This window comes from Typopeltis vanoorti, chromosome 1 (assembly GCF_054136105.1).
Source record: "Typopeltis vanoorti isolate ZY-2024b chromosome 1, IOZ_Tvanoo_1.0, whole genome shotgun sequence".
Classification (NCBI taxonomy): domain Eukaryota; kingdom Metazoa; phylum Arthropoda; class Arachnida; order Uropygi; family Thelyphonidae; genus Typopeltis; species Typopeltis vanoorti.
In genome coordinates, this window is record NC_143549.1 from 45,377,919 (window position 1) to 45,404,347 (window position 26,429).

Sequence of the window (26,429 nt, forward strand, 5' to 3'; positions counted from 1 at the left end):
CTCTAGTGATGGTCTCATCTTGTAGTTTGACTGCAACCATCTGTGTTTATTGCTGTTTGGCTTTTTTGAGACTACGGTTGTTTTCAATTGTTTCTTGTAAGAATTTACAATTGAATTTTCTTATTTCTTCTGTGATACGTTTTCTGATCGTTTTGCACAATTCAGTGTATTCAATTTTATTCTGTAGGTTAATTGGTTGTTTCATTTCTCTTCGTTTCTTCATAAGCTGTTTTGTTTCTTCAGAAATGTTGTCTTGTTTCTGTTCTGTGGTACCAGCTATTTCAAGTGAGTATTGTAAATTGTTTTGTGTAATAATGTGCCGTTACTTTCTCATGGATCAAAACTGTCATCTGTAATAAGATTTTTAAATCTATTGTTTAGTTCATGTTGGAATATATCTCTTTCAACGTTGAGTGTGTGTACATCTATGTTTTGCTTTGATCTTCGAAACACTTTTCTTTCTTTTTGGCAGTTTATTTGAATCTTACTGCGTACTATCATACGAGGATAAAGTCAATTTCGCTAGTTTTTCCATTTGGACTTTTCCATGTCCACTTCCTGTGTGTGTGTGTGTGTGTGTGTGTGTGTGTGTGTGTGTGTGTGTGTGTGTGTGTGTGTGTGTGTGTGTGTGTGTGTGTGTGTGTGTGTGTGTGTGTGTGTGTGTGTTTCTTGAAAAAGGAATTCATGATGTACAGGTTTTCGTTTTATGCAAATTCTATTAACCTTGCTCCTCTATCATCATCTCTCATGCCATATCCAAAGTTCCCCCATTGAGCTTTCATCTGAATGAAATTCCCAATATTTGACAATTTTTGCATATCATGGACTCAGTACATGCCTAATTGCATTGTATTACTTCCTCCAACTAGCGCTTTATTCCTAGTTTAATTTTCGTTTAGTTCAATCAGATTAAATTTTAGTGCACATTTCAGAGATCTTTTTGAGTTTATATATATATATATATATATATATATATATATATATATATATATATATATATATATATATATATATATATATATATATATATATATATATATATATATAATAAGAGAAAAAAATAAATTATGAATACTGCACTGTCATTAGTTATTTCACAAAGCGTCTACATTTTACTTCTCGAATTATTGCAATTTTCACCCTTAAGCTAAACATCTCAAACAATTTTACTTGTTAAAAAGAACTGTCTGAAGTCTCTCGAAGAAAACAGGTCTGATTTCCCTAATGCTTCTGAACCAATTTACGTTTTCCCTCTTTTTCTGAAATAATCTCCTGGCCTCGTAAGTATATTCTGGATTTATGTAAATTAAAGTGTATTTCGTAGTTTAAACAAATGTAAAAAGAGATAGTAATAATTAAAGATAATCTTAACAAAAACGAAGAAGAAGAAAGAAAAAAACTGCCATTAATTTGCCATTATTATATCCCTCGCGTGTTGAATAGCGAGATATTCAAGCATTAAATAAAATTAACCTTCATCCCTATACTTAAAGTCTCCGTATTTTTACAACCGCCTCAACGACTGCATTCTTTCCTATAAAAAGAGTTTACAGAATCTCCTGCTTATTCGATTTATGCACATCCATTTTATGTACAGAACCAACTGGTCTTTCTCATATTAAACATTTACAATCACGCTGGCCTTGGATATAATGGATTTTAAGCTTTTCATCGTAACACTACCTTACGCGAAAGATATTGCTGCATGCATATAATTATTTAACAATTTAACCATTTTATTCAATTACAAAGTTTAAAGGTCTTAATTATCCCTGATTTGAGTACATAACGTATTTTTTTCTCCTGAGAAAGTATCCTGCAAGGAATGCAAAATCTGATGAACTTAATGAACAGAATTTTTCCCTCACCGCAATGCATATTTATAATTATACATTTAAAATATTTTGGTAAGATATAATTTAATAGAATCATTATATATATATATATATAAACTCAAAAAGATCTCTGAAATGTACACTTACATTTATTCTGATTAAACTACGAAAATTAAACTAGGAATAAAGCGCTAATTGGAGGAAGTAACACAATGCAATTAGGCACGTATTGAGTCCATGACATGCAAAAATTGTCAAATATTGGGAATGATGACAATGTTTCCGATAAGTGATTAATTCCCAAACTGTTTTATTTCCAGTGATAGTATGGCGACAACATGACATCCATGCTGTATGATAGTAGTCCATGCTGCATGATAGCAGTGACTAATCATTCTATTCCTAGAGAATTCTGTTAGTCGCAGTAGTTCATATTATAACCAGTTGGTTCTGTTAGTATGTTTGTATCCAATGAAATAACCGGACAAGCGAATTTCAAGTTAATGAAATGGCGATTATTATTGAGATTGATGTGACAAATGAACTGAAATTTCAAAGGAAAAAGAGAAAGGCATAGAATGGCATTTAAATCATTACTATTACTTTGTTACCTTTTATTTGCTATTAAGGAGTTATTTTTAGCAGTTAATATGAACATTACCGCTGTCATATTTTATGTCTTATTGACTAAATTCTGCTACTAAATCATGGTTCTGCTTTCTTTCTTACAAATAAAGAACTAATTTTAATATAATATTCAAATCGCTGAACAAGATCGCATATATAATTGTGGACATTTACTCTATCCTTTATTGGCAAGAATATATAAAATCCATAGCCTTTTCCGTTTCCAAAAAAAATGAATTTTTTTGTCTCGGAGCATTGCTTTTCATGTGTCCAGCTGACTCTGTACAAATCCCAGTTCCATCCAGACTTAGAATACTGTTCTCACGTTTAAACTGCTGAAACCAAAAACCTTCCTTTAAAACTGATGGTGTTCAAAACATCTGTTCATGAACTCAGAACCTTCCCCATCTCTCTCTCTCTCTCTCTTTTTTTTTTTTTTTTGCATGCACACATACACACATCAAATCTGCTTAACTTCTTCCTTAGTTACTTCTGTTAAAAGTAAGAGAATGTTATCCGGAATACCTTCCATACAAAGTGTTTCAAAGATTACAACCTCCAAAATTATTCAAAAACAAAATGAAAAGTTCTCTCTCTCTCTCTCTCTCTGTGTGCACTGTTCACACACGAGAAGATTTCTGCAGCCTACGAGTGAAGTATTAATATAAAAAACAGAACGTAATCATATATTAAACACATCAAGAGTAAAAAAATTACATAATCATAACTCAAGAAACATACCTTCAAAGCTACTAGGGTAGTTGTTTTTTTTAAGATAACGTGACGATTAACCGACAGTCTAAAGTTTCTTTTAGTTATTTAGTATGAAATAGCTTCCGTGAAGGAAAACAAAAAAAAGTTCTTAAGGGTAGAGTTAATTATGGATATTTCACAACTTCAGATTATACATTTAACATAGTATGAATACTGCAAAGCGTAGCTGTTATTCTAGATGCAAAAACGTCAAAAATATATTAGTGTATGAATTTTTAATACTTACTACTGCTTGATATCAGAAAAAATAGGAGAAATATGTAAAACCTTTACACAAGTTGGTATATTTGTAAGTTTTTAGTCGCACAACGTGCATAAGAGTCAATATAAAAAACTAATGGGGAAGTATAGGATTAAGTATTCTGATTAAAGTGATTTACCAATAATCCAATGATATTACAGTTTTTACGATCCTTGGAGGAATTCTCATAAAAAAAAAATTCAAGTATTTGCTTTTTTTGAATGTAAGTTAGACCCAGACGTAAATATGAATTTGAAGAGAATAATAAATCAACAATGGCTACTTTCAAAACATAATGATAAGATTTTGTTTTATAAAGTCTCTTTTAAAAGCCGATTTAATTTAGTTTTGAAATAGATCAAAGAATAAATGATATTTTATCGGAGTTAAAATTCTGGTTTAAATGTGATTAAAATGGAAGGTTCAAACTCCATTTTAAAGTTATTTCCCAATAATCTAAACATGCCTGTTAACATGTTTGGTATTAACATGCGCGTGCATGTTTTTGGTCATGACAATGAAGAGAATTAGACAACTAGATTGCCAAAAAATAAGAATGAAACAGATCATGTTGGTAAGGAAGATACTGGACATAATAAAAAATAATAAAAAATATTGGTCAGTTGACAAGTTTAAATGGAAATGGGAAAGACATGTTATCAGAATGACCTGTGAGAAACGGACAAAGCCAAGTACAAAATTGTTTTGTGTTGCTGTTTTTCCATGCACAGTGAGTTGTGTATGAAAACATGGATGGTCGTACCAAAATTTTCTTTCCGCAGGAATCTAGAATTCCATATAGATTTGGAATTCTAAATGAGCAAGGCAATGCCTCTAATTTGGAAAAGCTAATAATTCTTTTGATAAAAGAATTATTAACTTTTCAACAGAAGCCAATAATGCTGTTTTCTGATTTTTTATCAAACATCAGCATTATTGACTTTTGTTTGCAATAACAAAAGACAGAATTATTGACTTTTTTTTTTTAAATCCAAGATTTTAGCAAAAGTCAAGAGTGTTTAAAAGTCTTGCGTTTGCTATGTGGAGGGTCAATATGAACTATGATAAATGCTTTTCATCTGCTTGCCCTGCAACTGTAAGTAGCTATTCATTTCGTTAATTGGATGTTATTTCATCTAAATATTGACTGATGCGGAGACACTTAACGGACTCCGGGAACAAAATATAGTTTAATAGTTCGTCATGTTTTTCTCGGATTCGTATGCACTGTTATCTTCTTCAGAGTTATTGAATATTAATAACATATCGATAACGAAAATATGGTAAGAGGATTTAGTAATGATAGTTCCATAATAATAATATTATACTTCTTTTTTTGGAAAAAATTAACAGTTGTCTTATTAAACTGTCTGGCCCTCAGAATATTCAAGAAAGAAGCGCGTGTTCCACAGGACAAAGGTAGAATGAAAGAGGAGAAGCAGGAGGAGGAGGACGTAGGGCTTAGAATGAAATTTGAATGGCTCGTGATTGACATTTTTGAGAATGTCGAGAAATTATGCTTATCAAATGAAAATGACTATTCAAGTACTGTATCTGCATAAAGCTATATACTGCAATTCAAGTGGTTTGGTGAGTTGGTAAATGTCATTCTTCACAAAAACAATCATTCTGATATGCTGATATGTTGAATAAGAATGAGAGAACCTTTTACTATGAAGTATAGGGCCTATCTACACTCACTACCATCATTTGAAAAGTCCTGAAGAAGATTTCTTCTCATTACAGGAAGTCATAATGTGTCGCTATCCAATCTCCGGGCAAATATCTCGGCATTCTCTTATCGACCCACAGATATAATGATAGATAGAATTTTAGTAGAATTATAATCTGCAAGACAATTCTACATTTCAGAAGTGTGCGTAGAGTTAATTTTCTTCGAAGTCTTGTTTATTTATACAGATATAAGGAGAAAATATGCCAAAAAAATCATAAGATTGGAAAAATAACACTCTATGGGCAATAATTGAAAGATATTGATGGGAAAGTTGATAGTCGTTTAATGGCTTCAGCAGAGTGGCATCAAGAAAGTTACAAAAGGTCTGATACTTGCTGCTCAAGAACAAGTATACAGACGAATGCCATGAAGGCGAATAATGAAAAGATCAGCAACGATAGAAAATGCTGACTGTTCAAAGATAAAGAAGAAGCGATAGTGGACCATCTAATTAGTTCATGCTGCAAGACCGCCCATAAACAAAGGCATGATCAAATAACAAAAGCTGTATACTGGAGCTTGTGCGGGAAATATAGTTTCCAAACTTGCAAAATCCCTTGCGAACACACAGAGTTGAAAAAGCTATTGAAAATGTAAATGCCAAGATATTACCGGACTTTAAAATTCAGACAGATAGACATCTTAAATATAATATGCCAGACATCAGTGTAGTCGAACAGCAACATGTGAGGTTTATTGATGTGGCAATATGGGGATAGCAGAGTAGAAGAAAAAGTGCGTGAAAAACTAATCAAGTATAGGAAGTTGGAGATTGAAATCCAACGGCTATGGAGCAAGAAAGCAACAACAGTTCCAATTGTTATGGGAGCAATACCAGGAACATTTGGCGAAATTTCTGGAAAAGTTGAGCATCACAGTTATGTATAACATGAGCTCAACAACAGAAAACGGCACTTTTACGGAGATCTCACATTTGTAGACGATATCTCGATTTCTAGGCCTTTGGATAAAGCCTGAATTGGACTCAATTTGCTAGTCAAAGATTTCATTATTCTATTTCATGTTCCTTGTTACTCTTTGACTGTGAATTCTGTTAAGTGAATATAACATAGATAATAATAATAATAATAATAATATAAAAAGTAATCTGAAATATTTTCAAAAAATTAATATTAGAAACCGTTATTATCTTATATATTATTATTACAATGAGCTTGTTGAATCGTTCACGCTAATTGTAATAACCATTAGCCTGAGTCTGAGAAGAAATCTGAGCTATGTTCAGCAAAAGATTAAAAGTTTGTTTATCTTTTCCTATTTTCATTTCTTAAGATTTAATTTAGAGCTTCTGCAGTTTAATCAATATCGATGATGTCCCTAATTTGGAAGAGGACTTGAATTCGAATCCCATCTAGAATCTTTTAAGGATTTTTCAGGAGAGTTAGACGATCTCATGCGTAAGTGACAGGTTTTTGCACCCAGAAATTGGAGTACGGCATTCCGTAAATCGGGAATGAGAACCCTTGTAATTAAAAGGCAAAATGTGATGTTTGTTTAAGTGAAATGACAATTTGTATTACTTTTTCATGCAGAAGGCCACGCAGGTGAAAGTGTAAGAATGTCTAATGAGTAATATTAAATTCGCTAAGAAAGAAATGCAATCAAATTAGAGAGAGTGTAAAAGAAAATATCATAAGATGTTGAATAAATTCAAAAGAATAAGTTGTCTTAATAATGAACTAATATCGCAGATTGCATGACATCAATATATAGAGCACAAAATTATACAAATGGAAGAACCACGCATGTCGGATTGCCCCCACGTAGACTTCAGTTGTTCATTTTAATTATGCACTTTGACACCTCATTTGCATTAAATATTCAATAAATTCATACTTTCTCTCGTTTTGTAATTAATTTAATAGCGGTATCCGTTATTTCCTGAATTAGAGACTTTATTAACACCCAGTATATTTAATAGGCTTGAGACTAACCACCTTATCCTTTAAAAACAATGATTAGGAAAGCCAAAAGTATTTGGTTAGTTATGGGCTGTAATAGGCTGTAAGTACAAGCGATGATAATCAAAATGACAAAGATTAAATATTCATACTCTTTTTGTTTTAATAAGTTATTTATTTCTTATAATTTTAATATTTTCTTATATAAAATATCTGTAATTATAAAAAAATACATATAATTATTTAAAAAAACATATTTATAATTATATATAATATTATAATTCAAATATAGTTTAGTACACCAAGTAGAATATATATGTAAAAGAAATATATAAATGAAACACATTTCGTGTACACTTCTGTATTTGCAATTATATATATATATTATATATATATATATATATATATATATATTTGCAATTACAATTATATGAATCTTTCAAAATGTTTAACTGTGGTCAGCGCATATATATATAACTGTATATGTACACAGCCTGCGACTGCTTAATTGTAATTGTTGTAGGTTATTGCATAATCCATGTAATTTCAGAATTAACATCATAAGGCAACAAATTCACTGCATCGCCCTCGTACACAAGCCTAAAAATAAATGGGGAACGACTATTTACGTCATAAAATTGTAATTCCTGAATTAGGACTACAGGACCTAGCTATTTATTTCCTTGTGTAAGAGGAAATATATTATTGTTCCTCTCTCTCTCTCTTTGAATTTTTTTGTGGTTTCGCTTTTCATTTTGATTATGTGAGACAGCGACTATAATTTGCACTTAATTCCAGGTTTCTCGTATGTGAGAGCACAGACGTTCTACCCACTGCTATTAACTGGAGTGATTTTTCTTCTCGGATGTTTGCTGCTAGATCGGAATCTAAAAGGTATTTCTATATAGTCGGGGCTTCGTCACTTTTGACTTTATTATTGATCTTTTTGAACATTTTAGAGACAATTCAGTTATTAATATGACATATGAGATCATATTTTTGAAAATTTCATATTTAGCACTACGTCATTCAAAACAAACTGCTATTTCATTTTTTTTTTCGTGGAAAATCTGCGTGGAAACTAAATTATTGATCCACTTTCACGCAGAAGATACTAAGCAGTGTGTGTGTGTGTGCGCGCGAGGTCATTAAAGAACAAATAGTTGTTAAGATCGTTAAATCAAACCTAAAATTTTGATTTATTTTCCAACATAGCAGCGCTACATCTAAGCTTAAATTTCAACTATCTTATTGTTCTAAAACAATATACGGCTAGTATTAACTGAATAAAAGCTTAAATGCAGGTCAAGAATAATTCTAGACCTTACAAACTTGAAAACAGAACAGATATTTAATCCCTTAAAGTTAGGGAATCCAACATAAGTGTATTTTGACTGAAGAAGATTGTTGGACTTTTCGAAATTCACATTATATTGATCATCATTTTGAATTTAAAATTCTTATAGTGTTTTGAGTGGGATTACAATATATTCCTCATTGATTTGTTGTGTGTGTGTGCTTAGTGCGCATATACATTGCAAGTGATATCTACTTTGATCATTTCAGTCAAGAAAGCCTTGAATTTGATAGCATTCTGCCTGACAATCCCAAAGATTATGACAATCTTCAACCCCCAAAAGAAAATGGTAAGCAAACATCTAAGAATTGTAATGTATTTTCTGTTTATGAATTTTTTATCATTAATATACTATTATATTAAGAAATCGTTATTTTGATATTTATATGATGACGCATTTGAGATTGTAAAATGTACCAGTGATTCAGATCCCAGATTTTTAACCAAATTCGCCAGTCGGCTAATGTAATTGAGGTGTGTACTTTTATATTCGAAAATTTTAATTAAAGTTTTAATTAATTATTTTTTCAATTGTTGTCTTTATTGAAACTGTATACATCGTGCATAAGATAACTAAGACATTATTTGCCTATAATAGTGACAGGTTGCTCTATGGAGAGAAAAAGCCAACTTTTTTGGGGTTATCTTTGTCCTTTCCACAATGAAATTTCACCTAAGAACAGTTGCAACAATTAAAAGTTCTTCATCCTTATGATGACGCAAGAAAATAATGTCAAATCTATTAGCACTTATGTGAAATTTGTTGTTGTTGCTGTAGGTAGTGGCGAATTATGGCTGAAGTAGCTACAACTACTGGACTTATATTATTTCTGTTACCTGTAGTAATATAGTCCTTCAGGCTAGTTATTATTATTATTATTATTATTATTATTATTATTATTAAAAAAAAAGTACAAGCCATTAGGAAAAAGAAAACCAGGACGTCCTCTAAACGATGACTTCTAAGGCCGGAACAGGCCATACTAGGCCTAAATCCTTGATATGTATGTTTATTATTATTATTATTATTATTATTATTATTATTATTATTATTATTATTATTATTATTAGCAGGTATTATTGACAGTATCAAGTAGGAAAAAACATAGGCCTTCCATTAGAAAAGTTGTCGATCTAGGGTGGCAACGACATTCTTCTTCGTCGATCTCTCATGCCTGAGGACTCGTGGACTTGACAAAAATGTTTCTCCATCTACTTCTATCTCTTGACATGGTAGTTTCTTCTTCCAAGGAAGTCTTGAGATCATTTGGATGTGATCTTTTCATCTTACTCTTGGTCTTCCTTTTCTGAGGTTTCCTCCTACTTTTCTTTGCATTATTTCCTTCCCCATGTTATCACAATCTGGCCGTGATGTACGATCAAAATACTGAAGTATCTTCTTGTTGACAATGTCACTCAATCTCTTTTTGATGTTTAACTGATTGAGAATACTGACATTGGTTCTTTTATCCATCCATGAGACATTCAACATCCTTCTCCAGCACCACCAAATACCCAAATTCATATTTACAGTAACTGAAACCAGAATTCATTCAAAGTTGGTTTCATGTTTCAGAATAGAAAACCAGAACATCCATAATGTGAGATAGATTGATACAAGGATGGAAAAAATGAACAGGGTGAACCATACTGACCAATCAAGACTGTGGCCAAACCAATATTCCTATTGTCTTCTTTTTTTTTCTTCCATATATATTATATATACACAATAATAATATCGACATTTTCCGTACTACTAAATCAGATAATCATTATACGTAAATTTTAATTAACATATTATCCAACTATTACAAACTATTTAATTCTACCTTTAAGTTACATAAATTCACCATTTCTATAATCCTGATTCTCTATATATTCTTTTGTTTTTTTTTTTTTTGAAAGCAACGACAATTATATATGTGATAATTTCATGCATGAACTGCCAATTGCAAAGACAGCTTACATGCGCTGCTATTATGTTCTGAAAGAATTCACAGCCTTTATAGATGTTACCTTTCTCCACAAAATATCAAAGAGAAGCAGACAACCTTGGTGCTTAAAAGCTAAAGAAAAACGAAAACCTTGTGAAGAGAAGTAATAAGATCTTTTCGGTGCAAAGAATAGTTTCAAATAATTCCATACGCCGAACACAAAGAAACTTTCTTTTACCTCAGCAGTTTTCTGAGTTGATAGAAAAAAGAAAAAGAAAAGAAAATCTTAACAGAAAACAGTAGTAGGTTTGGAAAACATACAGACCTAAGAAGACGTCGAAATTACTTTGGAGTTTAATCTTCGAGCGCTAATTGACAGGACTCGCTAAGAAACCACTTACATCTTTATCCAGTGCAAAAATTCTTGGCACTAAAGATAAGTCTAATAGCAGATGATCTTGGAAAAGAGTGTGCACTGCGAGAATATTATTAAAAATCTTCTGCAGTGGTAGCAGTATCAATAGGACGAGCAAACACCGGCAGGCATGCAATAAACTCGCTAAGAAGATTATGCAAGTGAGAACTTTCATTTACGGTCTTTATATCAATAAGTTTTCGTCATGAAACGTGTCCCTGGATGTCGGAGAATGTTTACGGATCAGCAGGCGAGGTATGAAGAAGTAAACAACTTATCAAAATTCAAATTATTTCAAAGAACTGATTTATTTTTTTCCATAAAAATAAGAAATATAATTTATAATAAGAAACAACCGAAATGGGTTAATATTTTTTATTATTTATTTTTAATTCTTACTTTGGTTTCAGCATTGTTCTATTTTTTTTGTTTCCTATCTCTCTCTCTCTCTCTCTCTCTCCCTCCCTCCCTCCCCGCCATCAGTTTGGGGAACTAATTAGTAGATTCGTAAACATTAGCAGATAGTAAACAATTAAATGTAATTTGGCAAGATTTCTGGATTAAATTTAATTATTATTCAGAACTAGCATGTTCATATTCATAAAAATAATGTACTTTTACATGAAATAAATGTGTAATTATAATCTTTTATAGGTATGATTATAAAGTAATGAGACTGGTTTTATTATTCAGCAGCTTTTATATCGTATACGACTATAGAATTTTGCTAGAAGCATAAATGAAAATGAATACAAACGGATTTTTTGTTAAGATGAAGAGAAAAAAAATATTCACATTAAATTTTTGTTTGGCATGGAACATGAGTCATTTAGAATGTTAAAATAAACCTATGAGATCAAATATAGTAAATAACTAGAGCTTTTAATAGTATGAAAAGTTTAAAGGAAAACAAACTGGAATAATAAGGACAGAGCAGCAAGTGAGTAAGCAAAAAAATAAAAATATTGAAAGGCAGATTCTGATGAGTGCTGGTTGACTGTCCTGTTAATATATGCACTCAAATGACAAAACATTAGCGATACCTACCTAATAGCGTGTCGGTCATTCTCTTGCGCGAATAACAGTCTGTACTCTCCGAGGCATTGATTCCATCAGTTGCTGGAGGTAATTCCATCCATGCCTGTTGCAGCATTGTCAACAACTGCGCTTTAGACGTCATCCCTGGATATATGGATTTGATGTTTCGCTCAACGGCATCCTAGAGATTTTTTATCAGATTTAAATCCGGGGACCTTGGGGAAACTGGATGGACCCAAACTCAAACTCCTCGAGCTATGCCTGGGTGGTTTATGGTCCAGCGGAAACAGACAATCGGCTGCATTATGCGCGAAGACCATGAAAGTGTGTAGTTGATCAGCCAGCATATTATGGTAGCTTGCAGCGTTTAAGGACCTCTCCAGAACACTAATGGACCTAATGTGTCACATGAGACGGCTCCCCAAAACATCACAGAGCTACCACCTCTTTGAGCAGAGCCGACCCGGCACGATGGACCATGGCCTCATGCTGTCGAGGCCACACTTGCCCATCCCTCTTCATCAGCTCTGTACAACTGATAATGGGATTTATTAGACCACACGACTCTGGTCCACTCTGCAGAGGTCCAGTTTTGATGGCCTGACACCAGGCGAGGCGCAGTGTCCGGTGACGAGCAACAGTGGTACACGATTAGGGGGTCCACTCCCTTAGCCCATGGTACGTACCGTTTGCTCGTTGATGCTGCTTAGACCTCCGACATTGAAACTGGATGTAATTTGTGCCGCCATTGCCCTGTGGACTATTTCTAGGTGTTGTCTAGGTATTTGTACGGGCCTGGAAAGTTTAAGTCGACCCCAGTCATCAATGGCGTGTGGTTAGCCACCACTTACTCATCGGGCTCTAGTACTTCCTTCGATAGTATACTCGTGGTAGACTCTTGATACTGTTGCCCTCGAGAACCCTAGGGTTCTTACCACTTCGACGATAGAATGACCTATTTGTCTTGCGCCGATAATATGTCCACGATCACTAAGATCGGCACATTTAAGCATGTTCATCGATTATGATATTGTTGGGAAGCCCGTTGTCTACCTATTTACCATCTACGTTCGGATAGGGTACGTTTCACTTTGCGTGGGTGATGCCAGTGTCAACTTCCTATTACCCCATATCTCTGACGTTTTGTCCATTGAGTGTATATTATGTTATGTTTGCAATGCGTAAGAGAGTTTGCAGTTGTTGTGCTAATGATTGTACTCTTCTTACTGATGCCGTTTGAAATAAGGTCCACTTTAGATGTGTATTTAGCTGTGCTGTGTTCTATGGCGGGTTAGCCATTTTTCTACGAAAATCTAGCCATAGATGATCCATATATACTTTGGGGTTTTGATGCTTACGTGTCTTAAATAGACAATGTTTTAATTAAAGGCCAAAACTCATATCCTTTATTTAGTAAATAAATGAAGTTCATTTTCTTTTTAGGAGAACCTACAGTAGTAAGATTCCATGTCACAGTACTTAGCCTTGATTCCATCGACGAAGGATCAATGGTAATTGTCTAACCGAATTTATTTAGCATACATATAAATAACATGTTATCATAAACAATTCGAGATTATTTTTATAATTGTATTGCGATAAATTATTTATCGAAATTGAAACCTTATAATAATAACTGTCTATCTGCATTCTTTCATCCTAACTGATGTTACTCCAGTTCCACTTTAGTTTGGCTTTTGAATAACATCAAACAATTTTGATGATGTCTGTCTGCGCTTTTTACCTTATGTGCGCTCTTTTAGTGAATCCTTTCTCCAAAAAAAAGTTAATTCAGTTTATTCTTTGGAATGTTCTTAGTTGTTGTTTTCCCCTTCCCTCTTTTTGTTCACTAAAAGACAAAGTTTGGCACAATATATCAAGTGGTCAATATAGGTCAGTATATAAATTTCATTCACTGCCCCAATCTTCAGCAGTAATTATTCTGTGCTTTAGTATATTGTGGACTATATTTCTAGGTGTTGTCAATTGTTGTTTGATATTATTTGTTCATACTAGGTGGATTTTAGCATGTTTAGTCACTATACAAAAACACAAGAATAGTTAAAGTTGTCCAGAAAGATAATTTCTTTATTATCGTTTAAATATTCAGATGAAGACGTTCAATTTTTAAATCATTGTTTACAGGAAATTGAATCGTGCTAAAATGGATGCAAAATTGTTATTCACCAACTAGAAATTTTATAGTCAGCTTAACGTAAATAATTGAATCTACTATGTCTGTAACAACATTCCACCATCTATTTGATCCTGTTTGATTCTCCTCACGCAAAATAACTTGAAACTCTGCTATACGGAAAACTGTTATTAATATTGCAATCATAGTTATTTAATTTAACTGGATCCAAATCATCCGATATCATCAGCACAACTACCCCTCATGTGAGGCCACAACCTAATCACTATGGCAAAAAACTCAACAGCTTTTTTTCTTATATCCCTGGCATTTATATACAGACATGAATTACCTCAATGATTTTTGTATACTCGCCCACATGATCCAATTGGACAAATTTGGAATTTCTGTTCATATCTAATGCTTCATTTATGCAAAAATTGTTAGACATTCTTAAGTTCGAACCGGATGACAATTCTCATCATAATCACCTTCCTTATTAAGCATATAATATAGTTGCATATCCTAGCCGCCCTTACATATAGATTCACACCATTCATCGTCCTATCACAATCTAGATTCCTTGACTTTCTGTGTTAGGTATCATACCAATAAATAATTCTCGAGAATACTGACACCAGTGTATATATATATATATATTTTTTTTTTTTTTTCCTTAACCCTTGGCCTATTGCAATAGCAGCGCCTTATTGATTTTCAATCATTTGTAGATGGATTTGCCAAGGAATTAGTAGTTTAGAGACAATAAATCCTTTTGGCATTTTTTTTTCATTAAATTATTCTTGGAGTGAATTTTTATACTTACTTATTAAATAAGCATCTCCAATGACTCATCGAAGCAAGGCCCTTGAAGTAATAATTCCTTGATAGATATCGTACTTTTTCTTGAAATATTTCCAGAAGACGCATCCCCACTGGCAGTTTGTTCCATTCATTCACGCGCACGCCATGCATGCCAAGAAAGGAATATGGATGTCATATGATTCCTGAACGAACACACACACACACACACACACACACACACACACACACACACACACACACACACACACACACACACACACACACACACACACACACACACACACACACACACACACACACACACACACAGCTTCAAGGTGATTCGATGTTTTCTCTTCCTGTATATTTGTAAAGTGAAAACCTTCCTTAATAGCTAGTTTTATTTTTATCATACCTTCTCTCCTCCTCCTACTTCTCACACTCTAAAAACTACACTCCAGTTTTCTCTTCATATGCAGAGTTTCGCAAACTAGATGTGTTTTTGGCACTTTTCCCAACTCTGAAAAAGTTCCAAAATCATGGAGACAACAAAAGAGTTGAAAGATATTGGTGAAGGACTTATACCTACTCATTCCTTTCGATCCAGCTGCTCCATATATCACTCTTTGATGCCCGTCACCTTCCTCCAATCCATGCAACAAGCTTACTTTGCACACTCATCCCTTTAAGTTGATTATAACCACATCTGTGGAATTCTATTAACTGCCTTGACAAATCTAAGAAGCACATTGTATGTCCATTTCCTTTATACAAGCCAGCTGACACTCGTTGTACAAGAGTAGATTTGCAAAACCAAACTAAATCTAACATAAATAGCACTTTAAGAAAGTGTTATTTGTTCACTTCTGGAAATAATTTCTTACTATTGTCTCTAATATCTGAATAACTATTTCAGAGAAACTCTTTGGCCCATTATTGGCTGCATCATTTCTAGCTCACTTCACCCTTTTTATAATGAATTTATTATCCTTCCTTCAACTCATTAGGAATCATATTCGCTTTGAGACTCAAGTTAAAACAATCTAGTTAGAATAAAGCTAATTCTCTAGGACATTCCGTACGAGTTCTGATATCTCATCCAAAATGCACTGATGTGTTTGTATCAAAACTCTTGCAATTTTCTTTACCTCTTCTACGTCTATCTTTTCATTCAAATCCATCTCAGCTTTCAGAGAACTAACTGCTCTCCCATTAATGTATAGTTTTCCATGGTGATTGTTTAATAACTGAGTTACTTCCTCGGTATTCGATATTTTCCTAGCATCTTCTGTATTCAAGATCATCTAAGAATCTTCTCGGAGTTATTTGATCTGTTCATCTAGCTTCTTTTCTTAATCTGATTTTATTACTTTAAATGATATGAATCCATAACATTTTCTTTTTTCGTTTAGTTCTTGGTTTAAAGGTACTGTGTGTGTGGGGGGGGGGGGCTGTGCAAAATCTCTCAGTCTAAAACTGATTGAGTGACCTGAAAGGATCGTTATCAAACTTATAACTCGTGACCTGAATCACTCTAGGATGGGAAACTCAGTGGTGGCTCCACCAAGTGACAGGCAAAAACCCATCACTGAACAGAACCACTCCACAACCCAAGAAGCAAACCTGTCATCCGTGGAGTCAGACTTTATTTCATTATTTATTTTATTTATTTCATTATTTATTTTATTTATTTCATTATTTATGTTATTTATTTACATGCGATTATTATGATTTTTTTTTCTTTTACAGTTTACAGTTTAATCAATTTTTAAAGAATCATAACGACTGCAAAATTATTTTGAAATAACAAACTGTTTTTTTTTTATTGTTAAATAATGCGATTAGAAGAACATCAAATTAAATCTGTTAATTTGGTGAGAAGAAATGATTAAATTTCTTTTCATACATTGTAATTTATTCGCAAATAATTTAGTTCGGATTCAAACAATGCATTTCTGAATGTATAGGCGACTATTAGCTTAGAGATTTTTTAAATGCTTTTTTTTTTAATCCACTTCGTTTGTCTTTACGCACCACTTCTGACTGAGTGGATTTCAATATCGTTTTCTTTATTAACGATTTAGCACACAAAAGATCCGTGATTTGAAAAAGAAAGTACGTCACATAATAACATTATTTAACAGCCAGAATGTTAGCAGACTTTTTTTTTTTTCTTTTTAAATTCCAAGAACTAAAAGACAAATGCGGGTTTTGTCTATATATAGCGAGCATGTCTCCACAAGATTGGTGACCCGTGCTTGATTTTATGTGCATACGGAATAACGTTTTTGTGAGCTTTAATCAAAACTTTAATTTGAAAAATCAACAGGAGAACGGAAATGCTGAAATTCCGAGTGACTCACTGAAAAAAAAAAAAAAAAAAAAAAAAAAAAAACTTTCAGATAGTATTAATGATTATTCTTTTCACCGAATTCGTCTCACAATAATCAGAAATCATGGATTTAAATATTAGAAAGCTGGTGATTTTGTTGCTGTTTATTTCTCAAAAAATCTCTGTTTATAATTTATATTAAAATGTATTCCTTTATAATGTACAACTATACGATAAATTTACGATAATTTTTCTGGCTTTATTATAATAAAAAATAATACACCAAAATGTTTTAATTTAAAAAGGCAAGTGCTAAATCATGTTAATTTATTAACATGATTTACTATTGTATTAATAATAATATAAATTATTAATATAATTTATTGTCAATTATACAATAATTAATAACTTATTAATATATTTTATTAGTATATTTTATTAATATTAATCTACTAATATAGTTTTCGGTTTATGTTCTTACCCATAACCATATTTTTTTGTTTATATGTGTGCATACGTATGAATATATACGTAATTTTGTATATGTCTATATCTGTATGTATTTATGTACGTATATTTATTATACGTTTTATGTGTAAGTTACTTTTTAGATGCAAATGCAGTGGCGGCCGAAAATTTTAATTGGGGATGCTGCATATACAAAATTTTAAAAAAATTCTTTATTTTCTAATCAGTAACCAATTTATTAATAAATAAATTTAAATATTAATAAGTTGCTTTATTAAAAATATTTCACCCTCACCACGAACAAACACCAATAATAAAAGTTTCGTATCTCACGGAAATAATGCGCGCAAGCGTACAATTTATCTGTGGCGACACTGCTCAAACGTGCAGTGTCGGATTCACTTGTTACGTGCAATGACAAGCGCAAACGAATATTGGCAAGTCGAGCTGCAATTGGCCGAACGTGATAATTCCGACACTACATTAGATCGCAGTGCATTTGTTTCGTAATCTAAAGCGTTAATCGAACAATTACAGTTATTAACTATTCAGTCACTGTCGAAACATGAGCTGTAACATTTAACATGTTGTATTGCATTTATATAATGTTGTAAGCATTGTTATTATTTATAAACACAAAGAAAATTTAATTTTCTTCATTTTTTTCCTTGGGGATGCTGCAGTGTTGCATTCTTATGTACAGGCCGCCACTGTGCAAATGTACCTTGAACTCAGCCTTTCATTGGTTGTGTTTAAATCCTTGGCTTCCTAATACTACCATTTTCGTTTGATACGAGTGTACATTTTCAAGTGAAATGAAATTTATTAAAAATTTTGTTTTTAGCTTAGCTGATTATAAATGATGAATTTTGCTACATTTATGAATTATTATTAAATATGTTGACAAACGATTATTTGAAAACAAAGCTGTTCATAATGCAACCATTTCAAATACATATGCAGCTAAGCCTAACATAAACTCGAAGCTATTTTTATGGGTATTTTGGGTCTTTTAAATTCTGCACTGTTGAATCAATAAATGTAGACAACACTTTTAATTAAAATACCGTTATCCTTCCTCCGTTTCAGTTAAAAGTATGCCTTAAATCAGTGCGAATTTATTAACAAAAAATGTCCAAATTACATTGGATTTTTCTAGAAGTCCACAAAGGGAATTAGAATTGTTGTCGGCCTTTGTGTTACGAACAAAATCCGTAATTTTCACTTTTGTTTAAAGTGAAGACGATTTATCCATAAATAAAGTTGTTTCGATGCTTGCTGCTTCACTGAGCTAAGACGTATTAGTTCACTGATATTTTTACCACAGTGTCTGAGAAATCAATTAGAGTTAAGAAAACGAAGTTTTATTTCTTAGTTCTATACTTTCAGAAAGGATTATAATAAATTAAAACCACGATTCATGAATGTCACTAAATATGCTATATTTTTATTATTCTACCAATTACTTCGTTTCTTTCTTTCTTTCTTTCTTTCTTTCTTTTTGTTTCTCTTTTATTGCATGTTTGTTTATTAATATAGATCTCAATAAATATTTTATTATTTCCATGACAACAATAGCTTTTGATTTTAAGTGATATGAGCTACTAATATGAACCATATATTGAAGCTGAAATCTAATTGTTGATGCATTAATTAACAAATTAAAGGTGATAATTAAAACAAATTTAAAATCGTTGAATGCAATGTAATAATAATTATTATTACATAACCCTAGCTAAACCAAGTTGGGTTTGCTTTCATCAAAAAACTAACCACAGACGTGTAATATGACATATGTCATATGCCAGAGAACGTGGCAGCAACTATCATTGTTGCAACGTGCATAGAGTAATTAATGTAACGTTTGATTTTAGCAAGTTGTTTGTATGTACTAATTGTGAAGTTCTCATAACATCTGTTATGTGTATAATTTTTCTACTCTTTTTTATAAGCTTTGGCATTCCTGATGACGTAATTTCGGCAACTTACGAAACTTTCTGGGTTATATCGTTTACTTTGTTAAACCTTTTATATGTTTAGAAACATGTGGTCTCAATACTGAAAATTAACTAAAAAAAAAAAACAATACTAAATTTCCAACTTTTACATCGATCGGTTCTATAGTCGCCAAATTTTTCATAACTTTTATGCTGGCGAGTCAGTATCTCTGATAAAAGCAAATATTTTTTCTTCTTTCTTATTTTGAGGAAATACGGATTTTTAACTCAATCTCAGGGGGGAAAAATGACCCTAGAATTTACATTATTTCAACAATACGAGTAGGATTTAGAATCACAAGATGGCGGCATTTATTGCCGTACTTTTTCCACAATCTAAAACAATAAACAGTTTGGGCTCCCCGATGCCCAAAAGTTAAGGCCAAAGGACCTCTGACAAAATCCGTTTAGGGAATAAAAATATTACTCAAATTAAGGGGATATTAAATCCCACATTGTTTTAAAACCGAATAAGAAACTCAAAGATCGGAATCAGAGAGTTTCATGCCGAATATAGTAAACTATAAAAGTATCGGCGATTAGTCCTAGTCCTGGTACGTAGTACGTAGTAAGTAGTTCTAGTACGTGGTACCATCTCGGGCAACTCGTTGCAAAGGTGGGGAAAGTTCTGATCGCTATTCTTGGTATTTTTCATAATGTAAAAACACATACATTTCCTAGGAAATGTGTTTTTACATTATGGAAAATACCAAGAATAGCGATCAGAACTTTCCCCACCGTACTAGGACTACTTGCATTAGCTCACGCTAGTAATCGCCGATACTTTTATATATAGTTTTATATTTCATGCCGAATATAGTTTACTATATTCGGCATGAAACTCTCTGATTCCAATCTTTGAGTTTCTTATTCGGTTTTAAAATCATGTGGGATTTAATATCCCCTTAATTTGAATAATGTTTATATCGCCGAAATGAAGCCTAATGGCTCTTTATATTTAAGTAAAAATATTACGATATGTTATTATTTTGTATTAGATTGTACCTTCCTTATCAAGAACTCCAGTATACTGAAGGGTCATCAGACAAAAGAAATTTAAAATTTCGTTATCAGAATATTTTCTGGGACTCTTTGACTGTTGAAGCCAGTCTCGGATTTACTGGCAGGATCATTTTAGTTGTATATGAAAGTGACAAAGTAGCCAGAGTACTTAGATAAATATAGCAAATTATTGAGATGTGCTTAATTCTCCTATATTCTTCGAATATCCGAAAAAGCTAGCTTAATTATTAGGCTTAATGAACAGAAGATAGGATGTATTGGAGCGATTTTGTCATCTTGATATATTCTGAAGGTCTTGCATTACTCACTAAGCGTTGTAAAAAAAAATCAAATAAATAAATAAAACTAAAAAACTGTCGTGACTTTATCAAGTCTAGTTTTCGTTCAGGACATTGCATATTCAGAATCTATATTTTATGAAGATTTTTTATGGATGAAAACGCGCAGTTTCCATTTTGAAAATGGTGTGTCCGTATTGCTAGAGTATCTCTCTTAATATATTTTAAAAAATATACAACACGTAAGCTTAAACTAAAAAAGCTTCTTAAATGTATACGCATATCCCCCAAACATTATAAACACGAAAAAAAAAAAATTCATAAACCCCTTTTTGTGATATTATAGAAGTAAGGTTAAGTGTTCTAAGAAATATATACTTATATTTGCTATTCTAAATAATATATTTTTTCTTTTTAAACAATTACTTAGTAGTTTAAAAATCTCATTAAAATGCTTATTATTAATGAATATAATAATGTATATTGATTTGTTTTTTTTTTTGTGTACATAATCTCTTTATTTCAGACATATGTGGCAGATATTTTCATGTCACAAAGTTGGAAGGATTACAGATTACGTCTCCCAGAGAACATGACGTCAAAATATCGACTTTTGCCTGTTAGTTGGTTGAAAAGGATGTGGAGGCCAGATTCCTTCTTTAAAAATGCAAAAAGAGTGACTTTTCAGGAGATGACGATTCCAAATCATTATATCTGGTTGTACAGTGACAAGACAATTTTGTACATGGTTAAGTAAGTATCGTTCTGACTTGATCATATCTCCATTGTTGAATCTTGAAATACGAGGTGCAGTACAGTTAAGGGAGTACAATTCAAAATAATTATTACCGAAAACAGATGTTTTTAAAGTTTTACAAATGCAACTTCTGAACAGAAAAAAAATATATATATATATGTATATATATATATATATATATTTATGTAAACAACAGTTTCAGAATTCATTTACTAATATTTGAAAGTGATCCCGTATTTTTGTTGGCAAAATTTAGTTTGTGTAATTACAATTTTTCTCCTTGGCAACCGGGATTTTATTACTTTTTTTTTTCGATTCATAATTTTATGTGAATTGCATGAAACTTTGTAAATGCTAATATTAACAGCACTTCAATATTTAGTACAGTAGTTGGGGTCGGTGTTAGATAATCCAGAAATTTGGCTCTTGCGCGACAGAACGCATGACCGCACATCAGACGATGAATTTCATATTCTACCTAATAATATTGACCAAAATCCATATCTACCTCAAATGGTTAGTGGATTAGAGAGCAAAATTGCTATCCATTCAGCAATGAGGTCATACGGTGAACACACGACCTATCCACTGTCCACACGATCCTAAAACTATTTTTACAATACTATTTTTGCAAATAGATTTATGGTCAGGAAAAAAAAACATGGAAAACGGACACAGAGCGCTCAGATCGAAGACACGACATACTTGTCTCCCCAGCATTTGACAGAAATTCCAAGTAATATAATTCCATTGTAGGGATAGAGAATAAGAACAATTTTGGAGGTCGCCACTCTTTCGACCTTCCAATGAGATCCAGCTAGCTTAAATATCGGCAATCCAGGATGGCTTATTTGCTGTCCGAGCAATAGACTGTAGTTTAAATCCCACTGTGGTTACATGGCTGTTGATGATTGTCTTTGAGCAGAAAATTATTTTCCCATCCAGTGTCACTAATTATTCGAGGACGAAATATTGGAAGTTTATACTGTAATATTCACACCTGATCCTACAATGTAGATTTCGTAAATGCATTGCAATACGCATTCCTATCATGTCAGGCACCTCTTTAAGAAACTGCTACGGACAATGTCTTGAATCAAAACAATCTTATCCTTCTTACCTTACAAACAGGGCCAAAGAAACTATTCTCAGCCTTCTTTATAACACTTAAAACCAAGAAACAGCTATACTGGTTGGAGAAACTTCTCTCAATACATGATACTTATTAGGAAAGGTGGGAATAAAAGAAAGATTATATTTTTTATAAAGCGTTGTTAACCTTCTGGCAACATTTCTTAAATATCCTAAAATAAGTGCTGCTAATCTAAATTCTAGGTTCCATATAGTACGTTGTTTCTTACTATTCAAATAAAAATGTGTGCCCTTTTATCTATGATTCCCGAATCTTAAAAGCGGTCTTTAAGAAATTTTGTTTTTCAAAAATTTGCAAACATTAACCTAATACATTTAGGAAATTCTTGAAAGTTGATGCATTTATTTCTAGACTGAATTATTTGATATCCTAAAACCACAGATTACATATTTGCTTGTATTCACATCAGTATTTCCTTTACAGATTAACTTTACTCCTTTCGTGCGCTATGAAGTTTGAGTCATATCCTCACGATACGCAGACATGTACAATGAAAATTGAAAGTCGTAAGTGTTTTTTCCCTTAACTTGCCATTTCTTATTGTAATAAATGAATACCAAATGTTCCCATTGAGAGTGAAGTTTCGATCTATTGCGTGTTCGTGATTTCAACGAAGAAAACAGTAAGATTATCCAAACAAAACTTATTTTTTTATTAATAATAAAAATATTTTTTATTTATCTCATATACATATTCAAATATTTATACATACTAGCGAAAAACATTGGGAAAACATCAAAACTCCAGGTACATAATAAATTTTTATTAATAATGAAACTATATTTTAATTATCTCACATATGTACTATATTACCTTGAAAAACATTGGACAACACAAAAATCCATGTACAAAATAACTTTTATTAATAATGACAATATTAAATATCTCATATTAATTATATCTCATATTAAATATCTCATATATATCTCATATATATATATTAAATATCTCATACATATACATATATATCTATATATACTCATACTACCTCGCAAAACATTACGCAACACCAAAATCCACCTACATTTTTTTTTTATTATTCATAATGAAAATCTCTTTTATTTATCTCAATATATATTCATGCTACTTTGAAAAACATTGGGAAACACTAAAATCCACATACAAAATAACTGCAAAAATTCACCGCATTTCCGGAAAGTCAATTCCATTTCTGATGTCTTTTTGTTTTTGCTTGTGATTCATCAGCTTCTCTCTTTATGGGATACTGCTGAGCAATAGATTTCTTCATCTTTTAGTCCTACCTAAAACATAAAATGAACTGTATTTTACTTTTTCAGTGTCCTACACTATAGATGACCTTGTATTCGACTGGGAAGAAGATGTTCCGTTGGTTGTTGATGAACTGATAGAACTTCCCCAACATAACCTAGTTGAAAGTATTCTAGGAGATTGCACACAAGTGTATTCTACAGGTAAGTAAAAATAAAATAAAATTAATATATGGAACTTACTATATTCAATTCCAGTTTTCCAAAGCTAATATATGAAATAAATAGTCAGCTATTTCAAAGTAAATATAATAATAAATAAACACGCTTCAGGTCACGTTTGGACCAGAGATCGAAGTCCCAATACCATCCTCTCCATCAAAAAAGAGCCCTGATATGCAGGGCTCTGCATTTGAGTTTAGCAAATAAAGGACACTATAGTTATATCTTATTTCAGATGATGTCCAAATTAAATAAAATCAACCCGATATTGTAACGGATAATTCTGAAATGTTTTAGTTAATTTCTCGAATGCTACTACCATCGGTGAACCATTTATTCCTGGGCCAAAGACTTAGTTAAACAGATATTTATTTGCCTACAATTTTAGTATTGCTTCTTCAGATCTGCTTTTAGTTTGTTTATAAAATTCATTTGGATACGCTGTTTGAAATGACTCTGTTTCTATTCTATATCACAATCGTATTCTGATTTCTTTCTTGAGATGTGTACAACATTTGATCGAAGCTGTTTCTGTATATCGGAAGAGTATGAATGTGCTATAGTTGAAGAAATTAGAAATGCCTTCGCGATTACTTTTACCAATGCAGCTTCTGTTTCTGATGTTGGGCATGCGTTCGACATTAAAATTCTTGCAGCTGTTGAAATTATTGCATTTAAAGTGATAAATGTCCCATACTTTCAAGTGTTTTTTTATTTTAAAGTATATCTTAAAGATTACGTTTTTTTTTACAGGGAATTTCACTTGTATTCAAATTGTATTCACTCTGAAGCGTCGCCTAGGGTACTACATGTTCCATACATATATCCCTACTTGCCTTATCGTCATCATGTCCTGGATCTCGTTCTGGATCAAGCCAGAAGCAGTTCCAGCTCGTGTGACCCTGTGCGTCACTAGCTTGCTCACCTTATCTACCCAACACGCACAGTCTCAGAAGTCGCTGCCTCCTGTATCGTACATCAAGGCAATTGATATCTTCATGTCTTCGTGCACAGTGTTCGTATTTGCCTCTCTCATGGAGTACGCACTCGTTAATATTATTATGGGCGAAGTAGATGATGACGAACTACTGAAGAAGGGTATCCGAAACACCATCATGGCCTCTAAATCTCAGGTAGGTAAGAAAAAGTACGTTTGAGTATTGGATAAATGTCATAATCCCAACTAGTGTGCATATAAAAACAAGGAACTTAGTAATTTTGAGTATTGTCAATTTTTGTGTTATGCTTTGCTGATATAACTAAGGTAAGCTAAACTATTCTCTCTCTCTCTGATATGTAAACACTGTACTTGGGTATTTAGCTGCTGAGATGCGAAGGTCATATTTTAAATACCACAACAGCCATACCCTACTGCAACCTGCCAAAACATCTAAGAGAAGATTAAAAAAAAATCCTACATAGAATTGTTTTTATCTGCTATTCGCTTTTTCTTCTTTCATTTCCTATATTTATGTACAAACATATTATATTTCCGGCCTTTTAATTATGCTCCATTAATTTCCGTGTATCGTTCATTTCTGTCATGATGCAGTGTTATATCTTTTCCTTCATTCTTTTTCATAACTATGTATTCTCATGCTTGTTTATTATCTTTATTTCCTTCGGTGTTTTTATAATAATATCAAACTATTTAAGCAACGATTTATAAAATTAGTAGAATACATTGCGAAGGAAATTTCTAAATTTGGACATTATCTTGGTTGGTGTTGGAAATCACAACTAAAGTAACAGAGGCTTATGAACTTCGTTTACGATGTCTGTTAACTATATGTTTGCTTTATGTGCGTGCGTGTGTGTGTGTGTGTGTGTGTGTGTGTGTGTGTGTGTTTCATCTTCTTTGGCAGAATGCAAAAAAGTTTTTGGATGAGTAGTCTATGTTTCCAAAAATATTGGAAATCCTGCTGTAGCTTTGGATATGTTTGCAATTAATAAGTTGTATTGATTGATATTTTTTTTTCATTTCAGGAGGGTGGTCAGCTTCCTAACGGAACAAAGATGAAGTCTTTTCCGTCGAAAAGTCATCGTCGAAGAGATCAAGCTATTTTAGTGGACAAGATATCTCGAGTTGTGTTTCCAGTTTTCTTCATTGTCTTGAATTCTATTTACTGGTCCGTCTATTTAAACGGCATTTAA

At 32.3% G+C, this 26,429-nt stretch overlaps 1 protein-coding gene across 1 annotated transcript; it reads left to right on the forward strand.

Annotated features, from left to right (window-relative positions):
• Positions 1-2,173: 2,173 nt before the first annotated feature.
• On the forward strand, positions 2,174-26,429 carry LOC150109941 (glycine receptor subunit alpha-2-like). The gene is made up of 8 exons (XM_090400346.1): positions 2,174-2,249; positions 8,658-8,780; positions 13,322-13,389; positions 21,441-21,667; positions 23,248-23,330; positions 24,123-24,257; positions 25,029-25,408; positions 26,262-26,429. Exons 1-8 carry the CDS (start codon positions 2,174-2,176, stop codon positions 26,427-26,429), a joined length of 1,260 nt encoding a protein of 419 aa, XP_090256472.1.

What these genes read in the sequence shown, in the direction of transcription:
- LOC150109941 (XM_090400346.1), top strand. Translation starts at nt 2,174, where the DNA reads ATGACATCCATGCTGTATGATAGTAGTCCATGCTGCATGATAGCAGTG. An exon ending in CCATCGACGAAGGATCAATG is followed by an intron (nt 13,390 to 21,440) that starts GTAATTGTCTAA and finishes TCTTTATTTCAG; the next exon opens with ACATATGTGGCAGATATTTT. An exon ending in TCATGGCCTCTAAATCTCAG is followed by an intron (nt 25,409 to 26,261) that starts GTAGGTAAGAAA and finishes TTTTCATTTCAG; the next exon opens with GAGGGTGGTCAGCTTCCTAA.